This window comes from Schistocerca nitens, chromosome 3, assembly GCF_023898315.1.
Source record: "Schistocerca nitens isolate TAMUIC-IGC-003100 chromosome 3, iqSchNite1.1, whole genome shotgun sequence".
NCBI classification, from domain to species: domain Eukaryota; kingdom Metazoa; phylum Arthropoda; class Insecta; order Orthoptera; family Acrididae; genus Schistocerca; species Schistocerca nitens.
The window spans coordinates 926,692,604-926,708,912 of record NC_064616.1 but is presented as its reverse complement, the minus strand read 5'-3'; the positions used below and the strand labels follow the sequence as shown (position 1 = coordinate 926,708,912).

At 43.7% G+C, this 16,309-nt stretch overlaps 1 protein-coding gene across 1 annotated transcript in view; it reads right to left on the bottom strand.

Moving 5' to 3' along the window:
• Positions 1-16,309, bottom strand: part of LOC126249493 (dynein axonemal heavy chain 5) — an 856,962-nt gene that overhangs the window by 641,248 nt on the left and 199,405 nt on the right. The window contains 2 exon segments of the mRNA XM_049951144.1: positions 385-581; positions 13,145-13,351. Of these exon segments, the coding sequence (XP_049807101.1) occupies positions 385-581; positions 13,145-13,351 (404 nt within the window).

Genomic DNA, 16,309 nt, shown 5'->3' with positions numbered 1-16,309 from the left:
ATACACACGGTGACTCTCTGAGCTGTCAAAATAACAGATAAAACTGTAGCTGAAAGAGACACATGTGAACAATTTGCTTTGGACTTAAAAGCGTGAAAACAAAACCAGTATTTAATGTCACGTGGTTTTATGTGAAGTGAAGGTGAAGAATGAGTAGTGTGACACGCAATAACTTAATACCTCTACTTCATGTACTTCATATCAAGGCAAATTCAATTTTATTAATGCAACCGATCTTAATAATTGCACACATAATATATTAATTGAAATAGGCGGCGTCAGCAGAATGGGCGTATTTAGTCTTGCCTTGTCTTACAACGTAAACCGTGAATGAAGGTCACTTCAGGAGATTAAAACAAGTATATCAGAGAACACAACACGCACCTTGTAACGAGAATATCGAAGTTTCTTATTGCTTCCGAAGTGCTATTACAGAAATTCTTCCACTCTGGGTTGGTCCATGTGATGGTGTTGAGTCCGGGAGCCAGCAGGTTTGTCAGACGAACCAACTGCGGTAGGAACAATGGTCGTACTTCCAGCTTCACACGCTGCACTGCTGTCGTGAACTGATTCAAAAGCATCTGGAAAAATACAGTCTTGTGTCGTACTGCTAGTTGGTTATGCTCTACAGCTATGACACTTTACAGAAGCTACATTCTTTCACTCAATGAAAATCAGCAGCGTTTGTTTCTTTTGCTTTTTTTTGTTTTCATTTAGCACAACACAACTTACATCTGAGCACATATGACAGGACACTAACAATACAGAACTTAGTGAAAAATTAGATGTTGAGTATGACTAAAGTTCTAAATGAAGACCCCAGCAAACAGCGAAACGTGTAGGTATAGCTGAAAAAGAAAATCAAATTAATACTTAAAATAAAGGCAGCATTTTGCAAGTGCACATCTTTAAAATTAAAATCTGCTGCTGGTTGACATTCAATGCCGTGTTGCTCCATTTCGTGCAACTGAACTCGCTTGGACCCTCCTTGGCAAGCTGTCCACGAGGTGGTAGAAAGCCGGCCGCTGTGGCCGAGCGGCACTAGGCGCTTCAGTCCGGAACCGCGCAGCTGCTACGGTCGCAGGTTCGAATCCTGCCTCGGGCATGGATGTGTGTGGTGTCCTTAGGTTAGTTAGGTTTACGTAGTTCTAAATCTAGGGGACTGATGACCTCAGATGTCAAGTCCCATCGTGCTCAGATCAATTTGAACCTTCACAACATAGAGGCGCTCTACTGCTGACTCCCATGTAAATTCAATCTCTGGCAAAACATGTGATGTGTTCCATGCACGATTTTTGCAGCTTACTCTAGACACTGGACAAAGGTTCTAAGTTCGCAGGAATTCTGAGAACCTGTGAGAAACGCGAGGAGACGTGACAATTTTATGAGAAATGAAGGGAACCCTGCTCATGGCTGTAGGTGTGGTGCTGTTGTTATTTGCAGTGAAAACATCTCTAAAATACAAAAGACAAATTATTAACGATCAGCAAGGTTTAACCCCTGGGCGTGACTAAAATGTCGCTATGGAAAATGTTAAGAAGTACATACAGTAACAGTATTAGAACACCTACACCTGTAGTGTGCATCGACTTACCTGTCAGGGTTTATGTTTTCAACTCTTGCAACTTGTGTACGCGTACTGAGGTAAGCAGTGCAGTACTTAAGACATTGAATACTTATTCGGAAGTAGTGGGATTTAAATCCTCTTTGTGTCAACCCGACCTCCGTAAATCACGCCAAAGCGAATTCAGAGATAGTTCAGAAACTAACCGTTGCTTACGTCCCCATCATTGTCCAAGGTTGGTGGTGATCCCTTTCTAATGCCTAACCTCTGAGAACTATGTAATGCTTTGCTAAGTTAGGGAATGTTGCCAGAAACATTAAAGCTGTAATTGTATCGACAATGCAGACACCATTATCAGCGAAGTTAGTCGACACTGCCCCAGCATGGCGTGTGCATGACGGTAGGAGTAGGATGACAGTGGCCATTCTGCCCAAAAATGTCAACTCAGCATCTATCAGCATATCTGTGTTGATATATTGCAGCTGTGACAAACGTGCACGTCATATTTCGTGGGCAGCAGCGTCGGCACTTGCTTTTTCTTCAAGGCCAATATCAGGCATCATAACATCACCAACTGCGCATCTGCGCATCTGCCCATATGCCAAGGATATATAGGGGGTGCAGGAGGGGGAGGGGGAGAGGAAGGAGCAGTGGGAAGGAGAGGGAGAGGAGGAAGCCCTCGTGCCTCAAGCACCCCTACTCGGCAGCCAAGTACGATAAACTGTCTGACTTACCGCAAATTGTCAGCTATGTTTGCATTACAGGCGCCCCAAATTCGTTTAAGGAATAGCTCAGCAATCACATTGGCAACTTTCATTTGAAGCTCTATTTCATTACCCATGCAATACTGGAACGAGTAGACATCATATTTCTCTAAAATATAAATAACGAATTAGGAATCCACACCTAACTGGCCGTAAACGTCCATCTGTTTTCTTAGTGTGCCCCTAAAACCATTCAAATCACTGACTGAGTAAACGTTCGCCAGTCGAACTTTCCAGCCAGCCGTCAAACCAAGCGAACAAATTGTCACTGCAATCACATTGTAAAATGTTAAAATACAGTTCGTTTCCACTCAGTACTTGGAAAAATGGCTCTGAGCACTATGGGACTCAACATCTTAGGTCATAAGTCCCCTAGAACTTAGAACTACTTAAACATAACTAACCTAAGGACATCACACACACCCATGCCCGAGGCAGGATTCGAACCTGCGACCGTAGCAGTCCCGCGGTTCCGGACTGCAGCGCCAGAACCGCTAGACCACCGCGGGCGGCTCAGTACTTGGAAATGATGTTGCTATCATGAAGTGTAGCTTATTGATACTAGCTTCGTTCTGACACTAGGTGTAATGATATTGGCAATGCAAACAATATAATCAGCTAGGATGGTAGCTTCTGCTCCAGAGTGGCGTATCAGGGGTGGCGGGTTGTCTTCTACCAGCCCCACAGCGATCACAGATTCAGGAGAGCTCAATTACCAATAACAATCTTTATTCTGCAAAATTTCAGTTTAGCTGGTGGTGTCTCAGTAGTGTGTGTGGTCATCTAGGCAGTGGCTCAGCGTTACTCCCAGTGGCGTGCAAGGCTCATAGCAGTGTGTGTATACTAGGCATATGTGCTGATTCAGTGGAAAGCCATGGAAGGTGTAGTGCCTGTGACGACGAAAGGAAGACGTCTCTATCATTCAGAATGCTTATGCCACAGTGATTGTGAACAGCAGGTCCGTCACACAGATTCCCAGTGACAGGCCCAAGACCCTTGGAGTGGCCTGGAGCGCCAAAGAGACCCTAGTGGTGTTGATCTTTCTTGGTGACACTGGCTTGAGGCCGTGAACCATATCTAGTGGCGGCTTGTAGACCAGGGACTAGGCTGATGACGTTGCTAGGTCGCGTTTAAGCTTCTTGACCCTCAAGGGATCAACAGCTGACATGTGGTCTGTTATGGTGTCGGCTGTAGTTGGAGTTCCCGGAATTAACATAGCCTCAATACCAGTGGTGCTAAGGGCTGAGTGGCAAGTATTTGTAGTCAGTTTGCCAAGTGATGTTGTGACCGCAATCTGCCACAATGCAATGTTACATATATGTAGGCGAGCTAATCAGCCACCTAGAATTGGTTTGAGATGATTTGGTTTGTACTGATAAACGCTTTTAGCCCCAGAGCTTAGGGTGCGGCGTGACCAGCTCAGCCAAAGTGCCGCTGATGGCCCAGCCACAGCAACCCTTGGTGGTGACCCCACTTGCAGGTACAAAGGCTTGACGGGAAGAGGATAAATCCTTGTTTGAGGACTGTGGACAGTGGTTCCACTCTTAGAAGAATATGGACTGTACTAAAAATGGCAGACTATAAAAAAACCTGAAACGTGGCTTCTTACAGCGCTCAGAAGTTTGGCGATAAATCACACTTGCGCAATAAAGCAAATTGAATACATCTGAAATCTCAGCAAAATGAAGCACATTTAAAACTACAGAAGTTATTATTTTCCCGTGACTAAACATTTTCACAATGAACCTCTGAGGCAACAACTTTTAAACTGTTCACGCGATTTCAATAAACAATTTCTCAGATGATAGCACTTCACAATAGCTATAATCCTTGAAGAGCTACATGTCCGTACCTATTTTTTCTTGGCTTATTACGTTTTGTATATATTTTCATTATGCAAATGTTTGTCAGAACATCATATTCTCCACAATAATACAACAAATGAATGCAGTATGAATACCTCATACCTTTTCATACTTGTTTATTTATTTAATGAATATGTTACTATTTTTGCCTGATATTTCTTTAACTATTGATTACAATTGATAACAAAAATCATGATAATATAAACAGTCAATCACATATACACTCCTGGAAATTGAAATAAGAACACCGTGAATTCATTGTCCCAGGAAGGGGAAACTTTATTGACACATTCCTGGGGTCAGATACATCACATGATCACACTGACAGAACCACAGTCACATAGACACAGGCAACAGAGCATGCACAATGTCGGCACTAGTACAGTGTATATCCACCTTTCGCAGCAATGCAGGCTGCTATTCTCCCATGGAGACGATCGTAGAGATGCTGGATGTAGTCCTATGGAACGGCTTGCCATGCCATTTCCACCTGGCGCCTCAGTTGGACCAGCGTTCGTGCTGGACGTGCAGACCGCGTGAGACGACGCTTCATCCAGTCCCAAACATGCTCAATGGGGGACAGATCCGGAGATCTTGCTGGCCAGGGTAGTTGACTTACACCTTCTAGAGCACGTTGGGTGGCACGGGATACATGCGGACGTGCATTGTCCTGTTGGAACAGCAAGTTCCCTTGCCGGTCTAGGAATGGTAGAACGATGGGTTCGATGACGGTTTGGATGTACCGTGCACTATTCAGTGTCCCCTCGACGATCACCAGTGGTGTACGGCCAGTGTAGGAGATCGCTCCCCACACCATGATGCCGGGTGTTGGCCCTGTGTGCCTCGGTCGTATGCAGTCCTGATTGTGGCGCTCACCTGCACGGCGCCAAACACGCATACGACCATCATTGGCACCAAGGCAGAAGCGACTCTCATCGCTGAAGACGACTCGTCTCCATTCGTCCCTCCATTCACGCCTGTCGCGACACCACTGGAGGCGGGCTGCACGATGTTGGGGCGTGAGCGGAAGACGGCCTAACGGTGTGCGGGACCGTAGCCCAGCTGCATGGAGACGGTTGCGAATGGTCCTCGCCGATACCCCAGGAGCAACAGTGTCCCTAATTTGCTGGGAAGTGGCGGTGCGGTCCCCTACGGCACTGCGTAGGATCCTACGGTCTTGGCGTGCATCCGTGCGTCGCTGCGGTCCGGTCCCAGGTCGACGGGCACGTGCACCTTCCGCCGACCACTGGCGACAACATCGATGTACTGTGGAGACCTCACGCCCCACGTGTTGAGCAATTCGGCGGTACGTCCACCCGGCCTCCCGCATGCCCACTATACGCCCTCGCTCAAAGTCCGTCAACTGCACATACGGTTCACGTCCACGCTGTCGCGGCATGCTACCAGTGTTAAAGACTGCGATGGAGCTCCGTATGCCACGGCAAACTGGCTGACACTGACGGCGGCGGTGCACAAATGCTGCGCAGCTAGCGCCATTCGACGGCCAACACCGCGGTTCCTGGTGTGTCCGCTGTGCCGTGCGTGTGATCATTGCTTGTACAGCCCTCTCGCAGTGTCCGGAGCAAGTATGGTGGGTCTGACACACCGGTGTCAATGTGTTCTTTTTTCCATTTCCAGGAGTGTATTAGCTTACACCACTATTGCAAAGAATGCAAAAAGACTGTTTTATCAAAGAGACGTATGTAATTGTTTAATCAATATTTAACGACAATTTTTTGTCATTTAATGTGAGTGCACTGGCGCAAGATTGCTGGCAATTTATTTATGAAGGAACTATTATTGATCCGAGTGTGAACAAAAGTTTATAAATTTCTTAATTTAAATATTATTGTAATACGTTCGTTTAGTGTAGAAAGTTCTCAAGTTGAGTCAAATCATGTCTGTAGAACTTAAGAACGACGTATTTTTGGCGAGAATGACTTTCAAGGCAGACAGGGGCAGAGCACCTTAGGAGGGAGGTGGAGACGGACACTTTTTCGAGTGGTGCACTCAAGGGAGCGATTCTGGGCACTTTTCATTTAGATCTTGTTGAATACACTTTATGTTGAGTTCTTGGAGAAGGTAGACCTGTCAGTGATACAGTGCATTTTTCGGTCGAGTGGGTGAGAGATTCTGGGCAGTAAACGGCCGCTAAGATAGTCCATCTTTTTTCGAATGCATTGTGGAATTGAGTACAGGCAGAGTATGAGTTTCTACTCGTTATCTTGCAAGTGTTAATCTGCAAATCATCATGTTCAATTCCGGACTGTTTTGAGTTGGTGAATAGTTCTTGTACTGTAATCGCAAAATGGATTTAGTTTTCGGATACCTTGGATGATTACTTAGCTTGGGATTCCGCTCCCACTGTCGTAAAGCTCTCAGCGCAACTTTACTGCATTTGATAATGTTATTTCTTGTCTTTAGTTTAACTGGGTATCATAGAACGACTTTCCATTCATTTGAATGTACTTTCGTGAGTATACGTTATTCAATACGTTACTCTGTTGTATATTTCTCTGTCGTCTATATCAATTACAGACATTAGAATAGAACCATTTTTATTAAATTAATTATTTATCTTAAGTAATATATGTGTTTATCTTATTAATTCGCTGTTCTAGTCAATGCACAGATGATTCGACTGCAGGATCACAGCTGCAAGTTCTTATCTGCAGCGAGTTAGACACTGGACGTGAAAGCAGATGTGTGTGGCTCGACCCTACAACATTATCGAGCTGTTCTTTTTAAACAAAGCTGTACTTGCCCCAATTACCTTAGGTACGAGTTAATTCAGGTAAAGTCGCAACTGATTTGCTCGTATAGAATGTTGTGTAGAGAACAACTGCTTAGCAGAAAACCCTTACGTAACGTCACACCGTTCATGTAGGTGACGACGGAAGTATAATTTTGTGCCACGGCAATCTGGCCCGCCACGATAGTAGCCTCGCTGTATTTCAGGATGCTGCGCGATAAGTATTTTGGCACACCGCAGCTGGATTTCGTAGGCAGCTCGCCTGTATGTCTATCAACTGGTTATGAAGTCTGTCATGTGGTTGCTGTCGCAACCAAATGTTAATTTGTAAAATACCTTTATACGAATGGTGACAGTTGTCAATGATTACGGACCTGTTTCACTGCTGAAATAACTTTTCAAAAATTTTTGAGAAGGTTAGGTACTCAAGAATTGTGCACCATTTCGGTAATAAGAACACACTTAACAAATAAGAATCTGGATTTCAAAGCAAGTACTCAGCTCATAATGCTCTCTATAAATTCACTCATGGATATCTACGAAAATTAAATGTCCGTCCCCGGTAGCTGAGTGGTCAGCGCGACAGAATGTCAATCCTAAGGGCCCGAGATCGATTACCGGCTGGGTCGGAGATTTTATCCGCTCAGGGACTGGGTGTTATGTGGTCCTAATCATCATCATTTCATCCTCATCTACGCGCAAGTCGCCGAAGTGGCGTCAAATCGAAAGACTTGCACCCGGCTAACGGTCTATCCGGCGGGAGGCCCTAGTCACACGACATTTACATTTACCAAAATTAAGTAACAAAACACCACCATTTTGTATCTGCTGTGACCAGTGTAAATCAAACTTCGTTACCAAAACTGCGGTTTTATGGATTTATGGGTATAGATAATATGTGACTCACTTCGAGTTACGAAAAATAATGCAGAAAACTATACTTCATAGTCTGTCAGTTGTAGACGGGGGATATTTTACTCCCACTGGGTGTGGGGTGGGAATCGAAATGAAGTTCCAAAAAGTACAATATAAGATCCTCTGCTGTATCTCTCATGTGTCATTAGCCTTTCGTGCAACATGCAACAACCATAATCAGTTCTTTTTGCAGATGACGCAAGTGTGATAATCAGTCACAGCAAACATACAGTAACAGAGAAAAATGTAAATATTGCTTTTAGAATGATCACTGACATGTTTTCTGCAAATGTACAATTGTATATATTTTAGGATTACAGTCTCCACTGTATTAAGATTCCAGTTTCCACGATTTCATACTTGTTTCACATCGCATCCATGAAAAATCTGGACTGAGAATTTAAAAAAATACTGAAGTGTTGAGAAACACCATTTTTCAGTATTAGTGAACCAGGTTAAATTGATGCAAGCCACTGTGTCTCGTACCAGCATTTGTTATGTGCACTATCTGCATGGTGATAATTTTAAAATACCAGCAAGGGTTAGTAAGTAAGGCGTACATATTTATGAGAAACTGAAAAAAAAACCATTTTAAACACTAAAATTTAGAGCTAATCGAACAACACAGTTCAGCCACTTTTTCACTTGTGAAAAAATTTGTGGAGCTACTCTCGTTCACATTGTAAACCACCGTTTAGGCAGTTAAGTATTTTAACTACAGAGCGACAGGTCACATTTTCTCTCATTAAATTTGTTGTTAATAACTAATTTGATTTCAGAAGTTTTTAATGACATCCTAAATTACAATAGCACGAGAAAATACTACCTTCATTAAACTTTACTTTTGCCCAGAGAGGGGTGAATAATCCTGCTACCAAAATCTTTGACCATTTATCCAACGATACAGTGTAGATGACATAGCAAAGCTGAATATGAAAATAAACTGTAAAAGTTTCTTCTGGGCAACTCTTTCTATTCCGTAGAAGAATTTTTATACGGAAACTTGTAGCTTGCTTATCACAAAGGTGTAACCTAGTTAGTCATGTTACTAAAGTAAATATTGTCAAAAATGGTTCAAATGGCTCTGAGCACTATGGGACTTAACTGATGTGGTCATCAGTCCCCTTGAACTTAGAACTGCTTAAACCTAACTTACCTAAGGACATCACACACACCCATGCCCGAGGCAGGATTCGAACCTGCGAACGTAGCGGTCGCGCGGTTCCAGACTGTAGCGCCTAGCACCGCTCGGCCACTCCGGCCGGCTAAATATTGTCTTCTGTTATTTGAAATCATCTGTAAATCATCAGGATCAGCTATAGTTAAGTAGAAATTAAGCTAATATTCTGTAAACTGATTCCGTGCATTACGATATACGCTGAGGTCACAAAAGACATGGGATACCCCCTAATATCTTGTAAGGACCTCGTTTTGCACGACGTATTGCAGAAACTCTATGGCATGAACTCAAAAAGTCGTTGGCAGTCCCGTGAGAAAATACTGAGCCATGGCTGCCGCTATAGCCATCCATAATGCGAAAGTGTTTCCGGTGCTGGATTTTGTGCACGAACATACCTCTTGACTATGTCCCATAAATGTTCTTTTGATTTATGTCGCGCGGTCTGGGTGGCATGACGCTTTGTCATCCATAGAAGTTCAATCGTTGGTCGACTGTGTGGTGTCACCGCCAGACACCACACTTGCTAGGTGGTAGCTTAAATCGGCCGCGGTCCATTAGTACATGTCGGACCCGCGTGTCGCCACTGTCAGGATCGCAGACCGAGCGCCACCACAAGGCAGGTCTCGAGAGACGCACTAGCACTCGCCCAGTTGTACGACAACGTTGCTAGCGACTACACTGACGAAGCCTTTCTCTCATTTGCCGAGAGACAGTTAGAATAGCCTTCAGCTAAGTTAATGGCTACGACCTAGCAAGGCGCCATTTGTACCATTGCATGTACCTCAAGATAGTCTCACTTGTATCATCCAGAATGCTGTATACCAAAGGACAATATAAAAGTTAAGTGTTCTAGTAGCTACGTTCTTTTCTTTATCACATTCATTACGAATCCTGTTCCAGACTTCGCGCCAGTCGGCGTGTGTGTACGTGAGCCCCTTCGGCTACCCGTCTCTGTGGACTGGCTGCCTTGTCAGTCCACTACAGACTGTAAATGGTTTTACAGTAGTCGAACACAACCGTTCCTGCGTTGTCCGTGGTGAGAGATAATGCCTGAGAGTTAGTATTCTCGGCACACTCTCGACACTGTGTACCTCGGAATATTGAATTCCCTAACGATTTACGAATTGCAGTGTCCTATGCGTCTACCTCCAACTGCAGTGTATTGCTCGCGGTTTGTCGAACTTCGTGCTCGACTTGCTGGTCACACCTTTATTTACACCGATGGCTCCAAAACTGACGATGGTGTCGGCTGTGCCTTTGTCGTCGGGGCCGCCACCTTTAAATACCGGCTCCTCGACCAATGTTCCAGCTTTACGGCCGAGCTTTTTTCTCTCCATCAGGCCGTTCAGTATGCCCGCCGCCACCGCCATTCATCGTATGTACTCTGCTCTGATTCCCTCAGTGCTCTTCAGAGCCTTGGAGCTCCTTATCCGGTCCATCCCTTGGTGCAACGGATCCGGCAGTCCCCCCATTCTTTCGCTGATAATGGTTCTCCTGTCAGCTTTCTGTGGGTTCCCGGACATGTAGGAGTGCCTGGGAATGAGGCTGCTGATGCTGCAGCCAAGGCTGCAGTCCTCCTGCCTCGGCCAGCCTCCCATTGTGTCCCGTCATCTGACGTTCGTGGGGTTGTTTGTAAGAGGCTTGTGTCGTTGTGGTGGGATGCTTGGTCATCCCTCCAAGGTAACAAGTTCCGGGCAGTAAAACCGCTCCCAACTACTTGGACAACCTCCTCCCGACCATCTCGGCGAGAAGAGGTCCTTCTGACCAGGTTGCGGATTGGGCGTTGCCGGTTTAGCCACCGCTACCTGCTCTCCGGTGACCCAGCCCCGCAGTGCCCTTGTGGTCAAGCATTAACAGTGCGCCATGTTTTATTGTCGTGTCCCCGCTTTAGTCAATCTCGTGTTGTCCTGTCCCTGCCATCTACTTTACCGGATATTTTAGCTGATGACGCTCGAGCAGCTGCTCGTGTTCTGCGTTTTATAACCTCGGCTGGCTTGTCCAAAGACATATAACTTTTGTACTAACTTTATCTGCATCTTTGTCAGGACTTTCTGGTGTCCCCCCCCCCTCCCCTTGAGTTTTACTAGACTACATGTGCTCTAACAACTGTGACTGGGCGCTAATGACCTCAGTAGTTGAGCGCCCTTAAACCCCACAAAAAAAAAAACCTCCAACTTCCATCCCGCGTTCAGAGTCTATTAGTTCCCATCGACCGGCCATAATCACATTGTAAACCTTTTGCACGTGAAGCACCTGAGTACAAATGACAGTTGCGCCAATGCACTGCCCTTTTTTACCTTGATTACGCTCTACTACCGCCATCTGTATCTGTGAATAGCGTTATCCCATGACTTCTGTCACCGTAGTGTATTGTCCGCCCCGATAGCTGAGAGGTAGGCAGCAAGGTGGCTCCACGTGTCAGAGGGTTAGCTGCCCTCTGTAATAAAATGAAAAAAAGTGAATAGATGACGATGAACTTGTACAGTTGTCATTGGACGTCTGCCCCAAACAATTACAACGTACTATAACGAACAAAATGAGATGAATTAAAAAAATAAGAAAGAAATGGTCAGCACGATGGACTGTCATGCCAAGGGGCCCAGGTTCTATTCCCGGCTGGGTTGGGAATTTTCTCCGCTGGGGGACTACATGTTGTGTTGTCTTCATCACCATCAGTCACCGCCAGTCACCGAAGTGGCGTCAACTCAAAAGACTTGCACCAGGCGACCGGTCTACCCGACGGGAGGCCCTACCCACACGACGGGAGGCCCTACCCACACGACGGGAGGCCCTACCCATACGACATTTCCATTTTCCTACCACAATTACCGAACTATCAGTTTAATAAGTCACAGCTGCAAAATACTAACGCGAATTCTTTACAGACGAATGGAAAAACTGGTAGAAGCCGACCTCGGGGAAGATCAGTTTGGATTCCGTAGAAATGTTGGAACACGTGAGGCAATACTGACCATACGACTTATCTTAGAAGAAAGATTAACGAAAGGCAAACCTACGTTTCTAGCATTTGTAGACTTAGAGAAAGCTTTTGACAATGTTGACTGGAATACTATCTTTCCATTTCTGAAGGTGGTAGTGGTAAAATACAGGGAGCGAAAGGCTATTTACTATTTGTACAGAAAGCAGATGGCAGTTATGAGTCGATGGGTATGAAAGGGAAGCAGTGGTTGGGAAGGGAGTGAGACAGGGTTGTAGCCTATTCCCGATGTTATTCAATCTGTATATTGAGCAAGCAGTAAAGGAAACAAAAGAAAAGTTCGGAGTAGGTATTAAAATCCATGGAGAAGAAATAAAAACTTTGAGGTTTGTCGATGACATTGTAATTCTGTCAGAGACAAATTCAAATGGCTCTGAGCACTATGGGACTTAACATCTGTGATCATCAGTCCCCTAGAACTTAGAACTACTTAAACCTAACTAACCTAAGGACATCACACACATCCATGCCCGAGGCAGGATTCGAACCTGCGACCGTAGCGGCCGCGCGGTTCCAGACTGTAGCGCCTTTAACCGCTTGGCCACCACGGCCGGCGGTCGAAGTAGAGAGGATATAAAATGTAGACTGGCAATGGCAAGGAAAGCGTTTCTGAAGAAGAGAACTTTGTTAACATCGAGTATAGATTTAAGTGTCAGGAAATTTTTTCTGGAAGTATTTGTATGGAGTGTAGCCATGTATGGAAGTGAAACATGGACGACAAATAGTTTAGACAAGAAGAGAATAGAAGCTTTCGAAATGTGGTGCTACAGAAGAATGCTGAAGATTACATGGGTAGATCACATAACTAATGAGGCACTGAATAGAATTGGGGAGAAGAGGAGTTTGTGGCACAATTTGGTACTGGAGGGCAGCGTGGAGGGTAAAAATCGTAGAGGGAGACCAAGATATGAATACACTAAGCAGATTCAGAAAGACGTAGGCTGCAGTAGGTACTGGGAGATGGAGAAGCTTGCACAGGATAGAGTAGCATGGAGAGCTGCATCAAACCAGTCTGAGGACTGAAGACCACAACAACAAACCACAGTGTATTGAGCAAAGTGACTCGCGGAATACGTAACTAGCTAGAGCTAAGTACCGTGACAGACCTGCAGCGAGTCGTTGACCAGCGTGAAGTACTTGGTGTTGGCCAGCAGCGTCTGCGTGACGACAGGCAGCGGCACGTCCATCTTGGCGAGGCAGTCGGCCTCGCGCAGCACGAGGCGCACGCGGTTGTCCAGGTTCACCGCCAGCCCCGCCGGCTCCTGGTTCAGTGTCAACAGCGTGCGCGATAAACCCTCCTCCACCACCCACGCCTGCAACCAATTAATGATTTTGCCTTTACTTACACGACGCAGAAGAAAAGAGGCTGCTCGCAGTACTCATTGGACTACTAAACACCGAATTTCACCAACTCCGTGACAGTGGACTAGGGTTGGCGGCTATTGCTGAAACAACTGGTTTTCGGTTATATCCTTGTTTTTCACGCCAGTTTAATCTGAGTGTTAGAGCCGTTCAAAACAATCGGTTTCTGAAAAAATCGAGTTTCGGTTTTTATTCCTATTACTTCCTGAAATAGATGCAGAAATCGAAGGAAGATTGAAAAATTTTGACCCTCTCAGTTTGCAGATACATAGAATTAAAATACTAAATTAAATGTGCAAATAAAAGAAAACTCCATCCACCGTTCACTTCTTTTCACAAAAAGTCGTAAGTGGTTAAATACTACAAAAAGTCAACACTATTCTCCTGTTGATGCTAATGTTTTGAAACTCTGCTCAAAAATCGTGTTGTAATCGGAAGTCATACCACTATTTTGGCCTTACTGATAGTCAGTTTGAAAACTGAAGTTAAAGAACCCTGTTTTTCGTGACAATTTGTCCGTTTTCAAGGGCTACAAGCAGATAAAGGCATATTATGAAGACACGGACAGAAGATCAGCTACATTCTACTTTTATTGCATACTATGATTGAAATGTTATTAAGTTTTTTTATATATTACTGTTACCCGAATCCTCTTACTCTTTTATTTCATAGAAATGACAAAGCTTTAATTTTAGCAATTGAACCACTGTACTTCGTTACTACATCACTTCGTAAAAATATTTCCACGTTACGGTTGATGCCATCCTGCAGTACAACGCAGAACGGTAATATGAAAATTTTCCATAGTAATGAGGAGGGCGCCAAAATAGAGAAGCGGACTATAATGTAGCAGAAAGGAAGGCGAATAATGTTGTTATACGGCGTGGTTGTGTTAACATCATAGTTTAAACAGAACTGTATTGTAATGCCAGTTTGAAAATGCTAAAAATTGCATGGAAAGACTCGGTATGTATCTGAGCAGTGATAAAAGTAATTGTTTGGAGTATGAAATGAAAATCAGTGCCGGAAGTTATTTAAAGAGTAATTACGTAATAGCGTGGTTTTGTATGTCCGTTAGACTACACGACGAGAGGGCAAGGAAATGATGAAGGCGTTATTGCTCGATAAATAATAATTACCAGCTGCAGAAGGATGTTTGCATAAGAATAACTCAAGAGCAATGTAAATGTTAAAGCTGGTACATCAAGAGGGATATAGGCAAAACACTCGTAGTTTTCACATCCAGCAGCCCTGAGTTTCATCTTCATCGTTAAGTGAGCACTGCTATAAAGTATAGTCAGGAACCAAGGCAAGAACTTAGAGTTTTATTTATCCTTAAAAGTGAATTTCCGTTTGATAATAACTGTTCCTTGGAAAATATAAAGTAGAAGGTTACATCTTTTGTTATTTGGCAGCCACCTTAATCAGAATCATTGTTAAGTATGAACAGAATTCATGTCAAAATTAGCATCATTATCTCGTGAAATATGTAAGCAATGACACCTAAACTATGGATACAGGAGAAAGAGCCGTTTATGTTGACTAGAGTGCATCACCTGATAAAAATGCACTGTTAATTGTACAGTTTCTTCTCAGACATTTAATGAGTAAAACTTCATTAATTTCTGAACTCATAGTTAACAGATATTACTGAATGGCAGACAAACAGCAGTTTCTGGATCTGTCAGATAAACCCTTCATTACATACGAAAGCAATAGTCACAACTATAAATAAAGAATTACGCTACTTAATTCAGCGTTTGTACAATACGATTTTGGTTCTGAATTTTAGTAATAAGCTGCAGTTTGTTCAGAACATTACTGAAATAATATACATTTCTGCCAGCTCAATAGTTAGTATCAAAATTTCATAAAGTCAATGTATCCATCTATACTGTGTTAAACGTGTTCACATTAGCATCTTTACACATTCAATTATAGAAACAGCACTGCATAAATCTAGATAGTGAGCAGTTTTTCTCTAGCACTCATAACAGCAGTAACAAAAGGACAGCAAGGTAGCTAATATCTAGTCGCTATGTAATAAAATACCTGGAGTCAGCAGTAAATTAGTTTCCTGATCTCACCGCTGAATTTAGTGACATGTGATTTGTTTAGTGCACATAAAACTGCGCTTGAAAGCCTCTGGGTTTATGCTTACTTTGTATAACAAAATACTGTTTGTATCAAAGAGTTTTAACAGTAAATCTAGATTCAGACACTACAAAACGTTCTTACAAAAAAACAGCACTTACAATGCGTAGGGTTTTCAGGTTTGTAGGTAAAACCACTTCTGGTAATTGTTCCTGTGTAAACTGTATTTGCTGCATTGTTCCAGTGAAGTGGAGCCTTGAAGGAGAAATACAGGAGCAAAATGGCAGTGATATTGGCGTGAAATGAGTGAAATTACAACGGTCATTGACAGTGTGCAATGTCTTCAGATTCTGATAGCCTCTTTATTAGATAGGTCATGGTTAAGAGACACTGCACTTGTTCAGTTATTATCTGGTTAGCGATTGTGTTCTTTGCTAAATCAAATGTCATTGGTGGTATTATTCAGGAACTAAACAACAAAAGCCTTCTGGACTATTTTTTTCATATTTTACACACAAAATTATCGTGTGTAAATAAATATTAGGAAGGCGATCGTTTCCTTAACTTTACTACAGAGATATGTATTTTAAATAGCACGCTGGGCTAATTAGGTTCTTTCGAAATTATTCAGTAAACATTGACAACAAACTCGGTAGTCAACAGTACGGTACAGTATAGACGATAAGATGTGAGGGCCGTTGCAAACTGATGTTTGCGAAGACAGCGACCAATTATCGTATAGACCATGTGGGGTTAAGTCTTGTACAATGCACCTAGACACGTACCGTCTAACAGGAACATTATTGTCTCAGGAA